General features: G+C 26.0%; 1 protein-coding gene across 2 annotated transcripts; it reads left to right on the forward strand.

Moving 5' to 3' along the window:
• Positions 1-2,240: 2,240 nt before the first annotated feature.
• Positions 2,241-4,822, forward strand: LOC101260639 (transcription factor bHLH35). Of its 2 annotated transcripts, XM_004239139.5 has the most exons (5): positions 2,251-2,410; positions 2,494-2,647; positions 3,078-3,293; positions 3,563-3,733; positions 4,557-4,822. In XM_004239139.5, exons 1-5 carry the CDS (start codon positions 2,346-2,348, stop codon positions 4,644-4,646), a joined length of 696 nt encoding a protein of 231 aa, XP_004239187.2. In that variant the 5' UTR covers positions 2,251-2,345; the 3' UTR covers positions 4,647-4,822. The 2 variants fall into 2 exon arrangements, with proteins under 2 accessions (XP_010320974.2, XP_004239187.2); XM_010322672.3 differs by lacking the exon at positions 3,563-3,733 and having other exon boundaries at positions 2,241-2,410.
• The last annotated feature ends 10,953 nt before the right edge of the window (positions 4,823-15,775 follow it).

The following is a 15,775-nucleotide window of genomic DNA, read 5'->3' on the forward strand; positions in this document are numbered from 1 at the left end:
AATCAAACTATGGTTATAATTAATTTGAATCAATAGTTTATTATTTTATACAATCTTTCTTTTTTTAAACATCAGCAAAAATGTTAATTTTTTTATTAAAAATTACTAATTCAGTTTGAACACCAAATATGTAAGTTTGATTTTTAATAAAATTAACAAGATCATGATTTGATTTAAGAAACAACATTACAAAGAAAAATTCAAAAAAGTTATTTAATTAAGTTAGCATTTAACAAGTATAAGTTAGTATTTTTCATATTATATTTATATAATTATTTAATGAATTGTATTATATATATATATATATATATATATATATATATATATATATATATATAACAAAATATATGTTATTATAAATATTATTTTACTTTTTTATTTTAGTTTTGGTTTAAAGTACAAAAATGACCACTTATTCATGATAAAATATATATTAATTCCCTTTTATTATTAATTGTACCTTTGTTATGATAAAACTTTTCGGAACTGTGTTATAACTTATAGAAAACTTTTTGTTGGAAGAAAGGAAAAGTTTAAATTATTTATACTCCCTTCTGCTGTATTTTTTAAAACTTAATTTGATTATTTTTTAAAATTAAATTAAATTATATTAATTTAATATTTTAAATAAAAAATAAAATATTTTTAAAATTATATAAAAAAATATTATAAATTATAATTTTTTTTGTATATCTTTATGATGAAAAAAATCATCATAAAATATTAGTTAAAATTTTTATAATTAAAATTTTAAAAGGAGACTATTACTATTAAAAGTGAACCAAAGTATAAAAAAATAATTTCTGTCCATTTAAGCAATTCCATTATAGTAATCTCCCTCCACATTGTACTCATAAATGTGTTTCACGTGTGAACAAATCAGAAAACAGAATTGACATTGTCAAAATTTAAATTTGAATTAGTTATAGCGTCACAATTTATTACATCACCTAATGACATAGGGAACCCCTTAAATTATTTGTGACGTTACAATGTATATTTCTATTATTTTAATACTTACTAAAAGGAAAAGTATGAAAAGATAAAAAAAAAAAAAACGCCATGTATTATTTCACGTGACGGTCTTTTTTTTGTTTGTCTCTAAAAAATAGTTTACTGTAATTAGAGTTAATTTGATTAAAATAATTTTATAATTAATCAAATATTTAAGAATTTTTTTCTCGAATAAAACTATAAAAAGATTTTTTAAAAAATTAAAAACTCTAAATCACCCGATTATTTATCCTTTTCAACAAATGCGGCAAAAATATGTACACACGCTACAGTATGAAAACTTTGTTAAAAAATTCAAACATTATTAAATTTTGTTTGACTATTTTAGATTTTTAGTCCCACACGCAATTTTTCGTTATAATAATAGGACTGTTCTCTCAGTTCACGGTGTTTAAAATAAATTTTTATTTTTATATATTAACAAAATTAATTGTTTTTTTTCATATTAATTATTTATTGTTTAAAATTTGATATTAAATATTTTTCAATAGAAATAGTTTGATAAAAATCATGTTAATTGTTATTTTATTGAAAGATATATTAGGTTCAAACATAAACAAAGAGAATAAAACAAGTATGTTAATAGCACAAAATAAAGATATACTTAGATAGTGTGAAAATATAATCATGTCAATTATTATTTTATTAAAAAATATAGCATGTACAAATATTCGTCTATTTTTAATTGTTATAATTTCTTTTTTTATAAAGTATTTTTTTATTATATTACTATAAAAAATAATTTAAAGTACTTTTAATATAATTTATATCTAATTTTTTTCTATTTTAAAAAAATAATTAATATAATCTTATTTAATTTTATATTAAATTGACTTTCAAAAAATATAAAATGAGAATTATTAAAATTAATTAATGAAGCATTAAATAAGTCAGGAGGGAGATGAAATTCCATGAGACTTGGTAGGTCAAAAGAACTCCGATTCCTTTTGACAAATACTTATTATTGATCAATTTATTGTACTATTGTCTTCGTTCATTTTATTCGTACATTATATTTCCTCTATTTATTATTATTGGTCTATTTTGAAATATCTAATAATATTTGTCTATTTTATAAAATAAATAAATATTGATTATATTGTGTCTTTTATAATTTTTGCTATTAGATACTATATTTGTTTCTCAATGTTTTAATGACATATTTTCAAAATAGGTCATTTGATAAAATTATTTTTCTTATCATTTACTATTTCTTAATTCATGTTTAAAGTTAACGTTTGAACAACTATTATTTGTAAGAAGAAGTAGTTTTCTGATCTATATATACCCTTTTCTTATTCTCTCAACTTGTCCATCTCTTTTCAAAGAAGATGGAAAACATGGTTGAAGAGAATAACAATTATTTGGAAACAACCATTCTCTTTCAACAAGATAGGTAAACTTTGATTCATGCTCTTTCCCATTTAGTATTTTTTGTATTCTTGTTATTGTGGAATTGATAAAGATAACATTTCGTAGCTACTTGGACGAGCCAATTATGTCGTCATACTATGATTCAACCTCGCCAGAAGGGTCACAATCATCGAAGAACATTGTATCAGAAAGGATTAGGAGGAACAAACTCAAAGAGAAGTTATTTGCACTTAGAGCTCTTGTTCCAAAAATAACCAAGGTGAAACACATAGTCTTTGTTAGGGAAAAGAATTTCTAAGTTTCTTTTATCTCCTTTCGTTTCATTTTATATGAGTTAGTTTGACTCAATGCAGAATCTGAGAAAGAAAGAAAAAGAACTTTTGAAATGTGTTATTTTAAATAGTTGACAGGTATGTGTGAATCATTTCATTAATTTTAAAGTAAAATTGTTACTTCATATAGCAATGTGTCCTTTTTTTTAGATCGACTTAAAACAATGAGTTATATAAAATGGGACAGAGAAACTATCCATTTATAAGTCTCGAGTAACTTGGAAGCCAAGTTTACTATTACTAGTGCATTAATAAAGAAGATTAATGGACATCATATTAATATTTCATAACAATAATTACATTAAATATATATACATCACGAAGAAGCATTTTAATTTCTCCTTTTCCTTTTTCCAGATGGATAAAGCCTCAATAGTGAAAGATGCAATTGAATATATTGTAAAACTGCAGAAGCAAGATAGGAGAATTCGAGGAGAGATATCAAAGCTTGAATCCGAAACCTCAAACAAGAATAGCACCCATCTTCAACATGAAACCTTTGATTTTTCAAACCCTAAAACACTTGATGAGCACCAGTATGGATATCATTCTTCCCCTATTGATGGTCTTCAGGTAATTAAACAATATTTACACATCACACTTTTTAGTACTCATTTTTATTGGCCAGAATATACAAATATATCCTTTAAAGTGATATTTGTACCTTTCAACTTTGAATGTATACAATTAAATATTAAACTTGTATAAAATTAAATAAATAAACACAAATATATTACATGACATAATATAAGTAAGATGCCATGTATTATGCATTTTTATTATAATGAAGATATTCCATAAGATAAAAGTTACTTATCTTTTTTTTTTCTTTAAAATTGTAGTTGAGGGTATCTTCGATGAGAGATAGGATAGTGGTGGTGAACCTCACTTGCATCAAAAGAAAAGATACAATGATAAAACTTTGTGATGTATTCGAATCTTTGAATATCAAAATAATTACTACAAATATTATTGCTTATTCTGAGACACTTCTCAACACAACTTACATTGAGGTAACACAATTTTTTTCCTCACCCTCTTTTTTTGTTTCTTTTTACTTCTATTGTCTTTTTCCACTATCTACTTTTGTTTTCTAATTTGATAATAAATGTTTAAATAAATATATTTTGCTTACATATCTACCAAAAATAAACAAATGAGGAATTCACTTATTTTCTTAAAAATATTTGAAGTCCAATCATATACTTCCTTAGTTTAAATTTGATTGTTTGGTTTTAACTTGACACAAATTTTTAAAATTAAAGATTTTTTTAAAATTATGTATTCTTAATCTATAGTAAAGTAGAATGACCTATGAAAAATAACATTTAATCTTGTAATATTAAATAAATCATGTGAAAAGTTAGAACCAAAAAGCTACAAAATAAAAGGAAAGAACCACTATAGATTAATTAAGCTCTTTGGATATACTGGCCAACATTTTATTAATTATAAATTAGATAGATTCCTAAAGTTCTCAAGTGTTACTTATAAAATAATGAATTTCTTACCATGTGAAAAGCTCAATAATTTAGTCTCCCTCTATCTCATTTTGTTGAGTTAGTTTAACTTATCACGAAATTTAAGAAAGAAATAGTTTTTTTTTTTGAAATTGTGGTTTAAAATAAGTTATAGATATTTATATGATTATAGATTATTTCATTAAGAATAAAATGAACATTTCAAAGTTAAATTATTATTAAATATAAAAAATGTGACATTCTTTTTTGGATGAGCTAAAACGAAAAGCAACTCATATAAATTGGGACAAGAAAGTATTTGTTAAATATAATACCTAATATATACTCTCACTTTGATTCAATTTATCTTTTCCAGGCTGATGTGGAAGAGAGCAATCTTTTGATGTTGAGGATTCAAAGTGCTATAGCTTCTCTAAATAATTCAGATAGCCCTCTGAGCTCTTAGAAAAACAATCACTTTGATTCAACTATGATTCTCCTTCATAATATAATAATGATGTATTTGTTCCAAGAGTGTTTTTTTTTCCTGGTTGATCTTAAAGTTTGGTCACCTTTGAATAACTATTAATTTATGTTTTTCACATGAAATCTCATTCAATGAAAGTCTACCGTTATAGTCCATTTCTAAGGGTGTGTTTGGTATGAAGGAAAATATTTTCTAATTTTCTCATGTTTGGTTGACTTAAATGTTTTGAAAATGTTTTCAAAATCAATTTTTTTTCAAAGTTAAGGAAAATAACTTCCCTGGAAGAAGTAAGAAAAATATTTATCAAAATCATTTTGAACCTCACACCACGTGTGAAAAATTAGAGCCATAGAGTTATGAAACAAAAGGAAAGAAACACTATAGATTAATCTCTTTAGCAATATAACTGGCCAACATTTTATAAATTATAAATTAGAGGATTCCTAAAGTTCTGAAGTGTTACTTGTAAATGATAAATTTCTTAAAGTTCAATAATTTGTACTCCCTCTGTCTTATTTTATTGAGCTAATTTAACTTAACACGAAATTTAAGAAAGAAATTATTATTTTTTTTAAAAAAAAATTATGGTTTAAAATAAGTGATAGATATTTATATGATTATAAAATATTTCATTAAGAATAAAATGAACATTTTCAAGTTAAATTTTAATAAAGATAACAATATGTCATTCTTTTCTGAATGAACTAAAACGGAAAGTGACTCATATAAATTGGGGCTGAGGGAGTATTAGTTAAATATAATACCTAATATCTACTCTCACTTTGATTTATTAATATTTTCCTGGCTGATGAGGAAGAGAGCAATCTTTTGAAGTTGAGGATTGAAAGTGTTATAGCTTTACTTTGATTCAACTATGTTTTTCCTTCATGATAATAAGGATGTATTTATTCCAAGAGTGTTTTTTTCTTGGTTGATCTTAAAGTTTGATAACCTTCTAATAGCTATTAATATATGTAGTTTGTAGTTGGTATTTCACATGAAATTAATCTCAGTCAATGAAAGTCTATCTTTATAGTCCATTCCAAAAGGTGTGTTTGGTATGAAGAAAAATGTTTTCTAATTTTCTTATGTTTAGTTGACTTAAATATTTTGGAAATCAATTTTTTTTTTCAAATTTAAGGAAAATAACTTTTCTTAAATAAGGAAAATATTTTTTAAAATCATTTTGAACCTCACACCACAACTAATTTACATTGTAACTTATGTTTGGGGTTATTGATTTCCAATACTAATCTAGGAATATCCTACTACTCCTTCCGTTCACAATTAATTGTCATGGTTTTAGAGTCAAACTATAAGAACTTTGACCAACATTTTACGATGTATATTTTAATCATATTGATGCAAAAAATTGCAATTTATAAACATTTTGTATAGTTTTTGAATATCTATTTTTTTTAAAAAAAAAAGTATTATCGAATTAACGTAATCTAATTTAAGTTTAAAATTTAGTCAAATTGACTTTAGAAAAGCGCAACATGACCAATAAAAACGGACAGAGGGAGTATTGATTCTTGATGAGACTTGACTCTCAAGCTCAATTGGAGACCCAACTCATGTGTTTCATATTGAGTCGGGTCAGATCTTCAGTGAGGACTAAAAATCAAATTTTGAGTCGAGTTGAATAAGATGTTGGGATAAGGTTTCAAGTTGGGTGTGAGAGTCGGGTATTAGATTGAGTGTCGAGTCGAGTCTCCTATTAGGTGTTAGGGATGGGTCCCGAATTGATCATTGTGGTGGGATGTTGAAGTCGAATCTCGTTTCAAAAGTTGTGTCCCGGATCTGGGTCAAGTTTCGATTCGAAATCATTTATCAATCACATTCGAAAAATATTTTCTACACACCTACTATAATGAGAAAAGAAATCAGAATCCAATTTATTTTTCATGAAAACATTTTCCTTCGTACCAAACACACTCAAAATTCACATAAGTGTTCAAACACAAGGTGCATGCCACATTAGTGTGTACACCTGAACCAGTGGTTTATAATAAGAATTGAATCGCAAGTGAATTATATCAAGTAGAAATGCTATATAATTCTTACTGTTGTATAACTTGCTAAAGAAAATGATCAAAGTGATACGTAAAAATAATATATTGTAAATTAATAATATAAGACAAAAAATTATTCTTGTTGAATATTTTTGGGGTGTGATCATCTGACGATATTATTGGAAAACAATAATTTGAGAGCCTTCGAGCTTTAATTAGTACTTAATAGAGTTACTGTGATGAGAATAAGATGAATTACAAGCAAGGGGAATGAGTGTATTATAGTCTGACGTACCCTAAGTAATGTCTTGTGTATATTTTTCCGCCTCTAATAATAATAAGCATTATTTTTACGTTGAATTCATCAAGTCTGTGGTTGAATGACTACTTTAAGAAAATTTTGAATTATCCAAAAAAAATTATCGATGAAGCTTATCTAGATCGACAATTGATAAAATTTATTTCGAATCTCATTGCTCCCAAACTAGATCATTTGTATAGTTGTTGCGCATCTTCAATAATGGATAGAAGAAGCCTTACTGGGTACGACTTAACGTCATGGCCACTATTATTGTTGGTGAGTTGAATCTGACTAGATTTTATTGATCACGTGTCACATTGTGATACGCTTGAAATGTGAAGTGTAATTATGTTATGCGATAATTCGTGATATTCTTGTCAAATATTTTTTTTATATGTTATGTATTTTCCTGAGACACATAGGTTAGATAGATTTGACTGAATTTCAGGTTTGAAATAGTCCCACATAGGGATGGTTATTGGGTGGGGCGGATGGAGTGAGGTGGGTAAAGGCTAGGCGGGGTGAAATGAATTTAAGGTTATGCGGGATAGGTGGAATGCGGGGCAGGTTGAAGTGAGTATTTTTAAAAATATTACACCGTGGAGCCAATTGCGAATTCAAGATTTTAAGATTGTCGGTGTTATTTTAGCTATCAATTACAAAGTATAACTGCACAAACTTAACACTTGTCTTTAAATAACACAATCATATTTATATGATAGGAAAAAAAGTTAATCAAAAAAATCATAATAATATTATTTTAAATAAAGAAAAAAGGAAGAAGGTAAAGTTTTTTTTTTAAAAAAAAAAGTTAGAAAAAGGGCATAAAGGGAAAAAGAACAATCAACATAGAGAGAAAAATAAAATAAAATAAAATAAAAAAATCAAATTGAAATAAATAAGTAGAAAGAGGAGAGCTGGATTTGAAACAAAAATTTATGTGTACAGAGGGAATCAAACTCAAGAACAAGAGCAAGACAACAACCTTGAGCACCCCATTTATAATCACTGCGTCAACCAAGTCATTTGATATATGGGTGCTCGACTTTAATTTTTATACCTTTAAATCCTCGTATAAAAAAGACTGTGATGATCATAATAAACTCACTCCTCCTGAAGAGAAGGAACATGTTTCTGTCAAAGAAACACTTCTTTAATATTTAGGTTTGAAGACGAGGAACCTCTCCACCCAGAGAAAGAAGAATGGGAAAAGGAATTGAAGATCTTTTAATGAACATGTGTATCTTGAAATCACATTTGGATTTACGAATCCATTCGTTTCGCCAAAGCAGAAAGGACAACTAAGTAAGTGTCAAATGGGGAACCGCCGTCTTGTTCTAGATGAACAAATTTGACTCATCAAATATGAACAAACTCAACATATGAGTCCAATTTGTTCATCTAGAACAAGACGATAGTTATCCATTTGACTCTCACTTAGTTATCCATTTTACATTGGCGAAACTGATGAATTTATAAATTCAATATGTGATTCCGGGATACACATTTTCATTTCATAAAAATGATCTTCAATTTTATTTTCACATTTTTCTTTCTCTTTGAGAGAGGTTCCTCGTCTTTAAAACGAAATACCAAAGGGAGTGTTTCTTTGACAAAAGCATGTTTCTTCTCTTCTGAAGGAATGACTTCATTATGATTAGTGGTCTCAAAAGTTCCTGCTGGACTAAGAAGTTCCTGGGCTGAACTTCCTCCTCCCATTGTTTTCTACATTTCTTTTGTCACCTAAGAAGTCTCCATCTTTTTACTTTTCCACTTAGACTCAACTTGTTCCTCTTTCCAATTATCTCAACCATATATTTTAAAGATTTTTGTCTTCTATTCCTCTTTGAAACAGAGTCGTCCTCTGAATCCATCTTCCTCACCTGAGTCAAAAGACACCTTTTGTTATCAATTAAAATTGACAACCATATATATCTCTTACAGAAACTCTTTTCTATAACAACGAGAATAAACTACATTTACAAATATTAATCTAAATGAAGACATTCCATTTTCTGCCAAAAAATCAAGAATGGATAGCTTTGAATTCTTCAAATGTAAAAAATAGAGCAATAGAGAAAGCCTTATTTGTTGTTGGAACATCAAGAATGGATAACTTTGAATTCTCGAAACAGTATAAACTGAGTAATCAAGAATTATGAGTTTAAATAAATGGAGTACATAGACACAAATATATATAGAGGGAGATAGAGTTACATCATAAGAGAAACGTGACTTAGACTAGATTTTTACGCGTGAGAGAATTTTTTTTAATGTAAAATGAGTGCATCTTTGTGATAGATTTAGGATATTCCAATGAATCGTGTGAACATTAACTTTTCCAACCGCGTCATGTTAATTGTTAAAAATTTTTGCAACCGTAGTTTTTGATAAAAATAAGAATTTATTCTATTTTAATTTAATTACTGTACAACTTTTCAAATTTGTGAGATCCACTTTAGCTACACCTTAGTATTAATTCATATCCTTTAAATACTATTTTTTTGACATGTGCAACGCACGCATGTCTCTTGTGGTATTTTATAGATCCATTTAAACAATTCAAATAAATTCTATTTGAGCGACCAATTATAAATTTTGAACTTGATGAGTAGTTAGCAAACTTCTAATGAAGTCACGGATGATATTTATTATTATTTTATAACATCTGTTGAGAAGCAATAGTCAATTGTGATAGAGATAATATCTCTATTCTGCAAATTTAATTTATAACATTCAGAAGAGAAAATAAAATAGAGTTCTAAAAATAAGAAAGCATAACTTGATGATAAAAAAGCAAAAACTGAGAAAAGATTACAAATGACAAAGAGGTCAAAAAGATACCAATCAATTTTTACATTTGGAAAAACACTACACATATAAAAGATCTATCAATAAATTTCATGTGTATCACTACTAAATGATGTATGAACATTAAACTTCAGAAATCAAATAAGCACAAAAATATCACTAAGCAACAACAATAATAACAACAAATTCATATCTTAAAAGCTTCATGATATCTACTAATATTTACTATATTTCATACTGGATGATAGTGAAGAATGTTGCTTGATAAAAAATTGAGTAAACAAAAATATACAATTTCATGTCCACTAATAGAAAATAATAAAAGAGAAAATAACTTATAACTTACTTGTTAAAGAAGTATCTTTCAGCACGTGTTTGAGAACTAGTATGTATATATATACACACACGAGTTCTCAAACACGTGCTTTGCACGTGTATTCCACGCTTAATCATATAAATAATTTAATGTATGCGAATTAAATTTTTAGATGACATATGAACATGTGAAGAAAATAACTACATTTTTTACTTTTTAGAATTATTTTTATGCACATTAATTTTATTTTATAAAATGCACAATAGATGATGTTTTCGTTTTTCATTTCCATACGTGTCTTCTCGATTAAATGTGTACATAAATTATTTAGTTTTTATTTCTTTTTTTTTTTTGCCATTGATAAACTAAACATTAAACATGGAAACTATATTATTCTACAAAATTATATATATAATCACAAGTTTACCTTACATTCAATAAAGATATTGTTCATATCTTTGTAAACGATTTTCAGTTTATTCAATCATACATGATTCATTCAAGTGTCAATTACAACGCTGTGTCATCAGGTATATAGGAGTTATATAAGAATGTGAAAAGTTATTTTGCAAAAAAGTTAATACAAAGACAGAGGAGAGATAGAAATATTAATATAAAATTTAAAACATAAATTTATAATGTTTTTACTAAAGAATGTAAAAGTGTGTGAATAACATTTGCAATAATTAGTATTAACTAAGAGAACTAAATTTGTTTATTTAGATACTTAAATTTATTTTTAGTTAGTTTAAGAGCAAAATGTTAATCTAACTTTGCACTTTAAATCTTCCCTATATTGCATATTGATTCCATATAAACTTAGTGATAATTTCATGACATATATAATATTGCATACCATAAATATTTGCAATTACTAATACACCCTTGAACCCATCGCAACAATAAATTATATGAATTTTTATTTACATAAATATTATTTTTTTAAAAAAGTAAATAAGTAAAACTGGGGGAAATGTTTCTATAGTAGTAATTATTTTTGAAGCAAACATCTTAAAAATCTCAATCACATAAACTACATTATAAATACAATCATTTTTATGTATTGAGCATCAACAAATGACAATTTTCAGAATCACGAGAAGTTTATAAATTTTTAAAAATATATATTCAAAAGCATATATTTGAAATTCAAGAAAAAAAATTTAAAAAAAAAGGAAATTAGACGCTTGCATGTTAGCTTCATATATTGGAACATTACATACTAATATATATTAAGCAAATAAAACAACTATCAAATCACCAACAAATATTTCCCTCAAGTACTTAAGCTTCTGGAATGTACCCTCTTAAGATTGAATGATTTACTTCATCCGAATAAAGGTACCTCATATTTCGTTGATCTTCAAACGCATTCAACGACGATAAATCACACAAAAAAACTTAAAATGTAAGAAGTAGAAGATTAGAGAAGTGACAATTTTTTGAAAAAATCACAACTAATCATAAAAGTCATAACCATTTGAAAAAATTACGAATTATCTGAAAAGTCATAACCCTTCAAAAAATATATGTGATTCAAATATATATATATATATATATATATATATGTATATGTTATTGCTTTACTATTTCATTATGGATAAATATGTCACTGGTGAAACGATTTTATAGTTATCATCAATTAAAGTTGGATAATTGACAATTTTAAGGAAAATATGCAGATAAGAAACGCCCGAAATATTCACTAAATACATGTGACTTTAATTTTCATTATGATAGGAGGTATAAAGGGGAAAATATTTTCTTTTAAATGAATACATTCATTATATTAATAATTCACCATTTAATCAACTTCTACCTAAAAACCTGTTTTAGTATATAACATGAAGTCCGGAGCCTAAAGGGTACAAAATATTAACAAAAATTTTAAAATAGTACATATAAAATTTTATATTAACCAAAACGGCAAAATCGCTGCATCAACAGCGATTTACTTCCCCGGAAAAAGCAAAATCGCTGCCTCTGCAGCGATTTTGCAAAATGTGAATTTTTTTTTTTTTAAAAAATGAAATTGCTACCTAGGCAGCAATTTTAATTTTTTTTTAAAGTCGCTGCCTAGGCAACGATTTATAATTTTTAATTTTTTTAAATAAGGAAAATCGCTGCCTTTAAATTTATTTTTTTTTAAAAAAAATGTGGCAGCGACTTTTATAAATTTTTTTTTTTTGAAATGTGCAAGTCGCTGCCCAGGCAGCGACTTTTATAATTTTTTTTTATAATTTTTAAATTTTTTTCTTAAAAAAAATATGGAAACAATATGCAAATTTTTTTTAAAAAAAATAAAAATTTAAATCAGCAATTTTATAAAATAAAAAAATTTAATAATATTTTTTTAATAAAATCGCTGCTTTAATTTTTTATTTTTTTAAAAAAATTATTTTTGGAAAATTGCAGCGATTTCCATATTTAAAAAAAATTATATATTCGCTGAGCGATTTACATATTTTTTAAAAAATAAATTTATAAATCTACGCAGCGATTTAAAAAATTTATAATTTTTTTTTAAAAAAAAAAAACCGCTGCCTAGGCAGCGATTTATAAATTTTATAAAAAAAATTTTAAAAAAAATCTTAAAAATTTAAAAAAAAATAAAAATTATAAAAGTCGCTGCCTGGGCAGCGACTTCCACATTTCAATTTTTTTTTAAAAAAAATCGCTGCCTTGGCAGCGATTTTCCTTTTTTTAAAAAAAAATTAAAAATTATAAATCGCTGCCTAGGCTAGGCCTTTTTTTTAAAAAAAAATTAAATCCCTGTCTAGGTAGCGATTTCATTTTTTAAAAAAAAAAATTCACATTTTGTAAAATCGCTGCCTCTGCAGCGATTTTGCTTTTTCCGATGGAGTAAATCGCTGTTGATGCAGCGATTTTACCGTTTTGGTTAATATAAAATTTTATATACCATTTTGAAATTTTTGTTAATATTTTATATCTTTTAGGCTCCGAACTCATATAACATGCATGTAGGAAGTATTTTTAACAGTAAAAAGTAAAGGGTTAATCATTTTCTCATTTAATTAATTTGATGCATTTATTAGTATAGGTTAATTTATTATTTAGTACCAAGTAGTATAAGAATAGTATTAAGATGAAGGGTAAAAATTAAATTAAATTTCTTATAAGGAATATTTTGTGATTCAATTTTATAAGTTTTGGGGTTTCCCTATTATTATTATTATTATTATTATTATTATTATTATTATTATTATTATTATTATTATTATTTTGACGACAATCATTATTATTATTATTATTATTATCTAACATTTAATCAATAAGATGTTTTATAATACTTTATTTTAGTATAGGGGTAGAACATTAATAATACTAATACTAATAATAATAATAATAATAATAATAATAATTTTTGACTAAACGGCTTTCTACTTTTAGTGTTTACTGTAAAATGATGTGATTAAAATTTATCACGATTAATATTTGATTTTAATATAAGGGTAAAATGGTAATTCAACTTTGAATATATAATATATGAATTATAATTATATATGAATGAATAAATATGATGAAAACTTTATTACTTTTGAATGTTGTTATTTATGTAAATTTTGCAATTACTTTTGATTAAGAAAATGACGATTGATAAATAAAAATATTTAAATTATGGATATCCTCGTGGACCCCCTCACATTAGGTTTTGAAAAAAATGTGATAATTAATTACAAACCCTCAATGAAATTGATGATTATAGACCATTGATTCAAAAGTTCTCGGGTTTGTTTATAGCTAGAGAAAGTGAATTAACAACGAAATTATTTTGAAAAAAGAAATGTGTTGCTCAACTGAGTGACAAAGGGTGTTAATATAGTGGGTAGTAGGCTATCGATCGGCTTTACTTGCCAACGTCTTCTCAGACAAGTTTTTTGCATTGAATTTGCCAAATACAATTAATATCTCCTGTGTGATTCGTGAGTTACTGCATAAAAATAATTTTATAAAGTTTGCACCTGAAGAATAGCGAGAGGGTCTGTGACCAATAATGTTAAACTCTGTTCTGACCATGATGTCATAATTCAAAATTAATTACAAAGGCTAATATCCACGTTTGGTATTTGAGTTAGTAATAAATTTAGATTTTGATACTTGTAATATATGACTCGACATATTTTATCTTTTATTAATCAAAACATTCTTTTTTATATGATATATCATGAAAAAATTCACTTAGGGAGATTTGGGTCTTGCAATCACAAGACCATTACGAAAAGGTCAACCTATTCGGGTGATAATTAGGTCTCGCTCAAAAGTGAATAATAAAGGTTGTTTGACCAAAATATGATAGAGCCAGAGATAGATACGAAAGAAGGAGTTAGCGCATAGGATTTTAAACTTTAAATGAGATTTGAACCAAGAAGACAAGAATTAAACCTACTAATTGAGGTATATTGTCAATATGTTGTGATAGCAATTCATTTATGCTATATCTCTAATCCTAAATTGTATGTCTTCACCCTATTCTACTTTGGACAGTTTATGTTTAACCGATAGTCTATTAGAAATAACAATCTACCTCTAAGGTAGTAATAAAATATGCATACATTTTACTCTCTTAAATCCTACTTAGTGGTATTAAATTGAATATAGACGGTTATGCCTGATAGATCCTTGAATGTTGTTTCAGTTATCACTAAACTCTTTTTATATATATTATTATTCAGACCAATTGATCTTTTTTCATCTTTTGAGTTATCCACTGTTTTAGCATCTGCATAGTACATGTCTTATTCATTTCTTCTTAACATGTTTGATATATGCTAGACAAAAAGTTAGCTTGGGGTCACTCGTGATCCTGATCTTGTGATACATTAAGGGGGTAGCCTCTAGGCGCGACAATATTCAAGAATTCTTAGGTTGAATGAACCAACAAATATATGTATTCATACTATAATACAATGTACAGTCTTTGTATATGTATTTACGACATCTTTTTTTTTGTATTTTTCATATCTGAAATGTATAATATAGATATCAATCTAGAAATTATTTGGCACCATTTTATTGATGTATCAATTCTAACAAAATTTTCTACAAATTTTGAAAACAATAATCATCAAATCAAAGTAGTGTGATTTAAGGTATTGTCTTTTTATAAAAGTTAATTCTGCCATTTTAAATGTCCTCAAATTTTGATTTGTATAAAAGAAAATTTCAACGAGCTTAATTAAAGGTCTGCCAATTATAAATAAATTTACCTTATTTAGTGCTTTATAATTATAAATGTAATTATGCATTTTAAAAATGGACAGACATAAAATACAACTAGATTAATTTAGATAGTATAGTCACTTTATATAAATATCACACTTATGAATTCCAATTTAATAACCCTAAAACTATAGTCATTTATGTAATTTACTCTTCCTTTTTAAAAAAATGGGCCCCAAAAAAATATGGGGGTCCAACTGATAGCTTTAGTGTGCTAGTGGTTAAGACGACCCTGAGTTATAATAATTGCACACCCTTCGTTGAAAAATTATGTTGTACATATATATGTGAAATTTTATTTTTAAATGATATGTATTTAAAGTTGGACACCCTTGACCAAAATTAAGCATCTGCTGCAGTGGTAAATGATGTCCATTTGAATCAAGTATTTGTGACTTCAAACCCCTTAATAAAATAATATTAA

This window comes from Solanum lycopersicum, chromosome 5 (genome assembly GCF_036512215.1).
Source record: "Solanum lycopersicum chromosome 5, SLM_r2.1".
NCBI lineage: Eukaryota > Viridiplantae > Streptophyta > Magnoliopsida > Solanales > Solanaceae > Solanum > Solanum lycopersicum.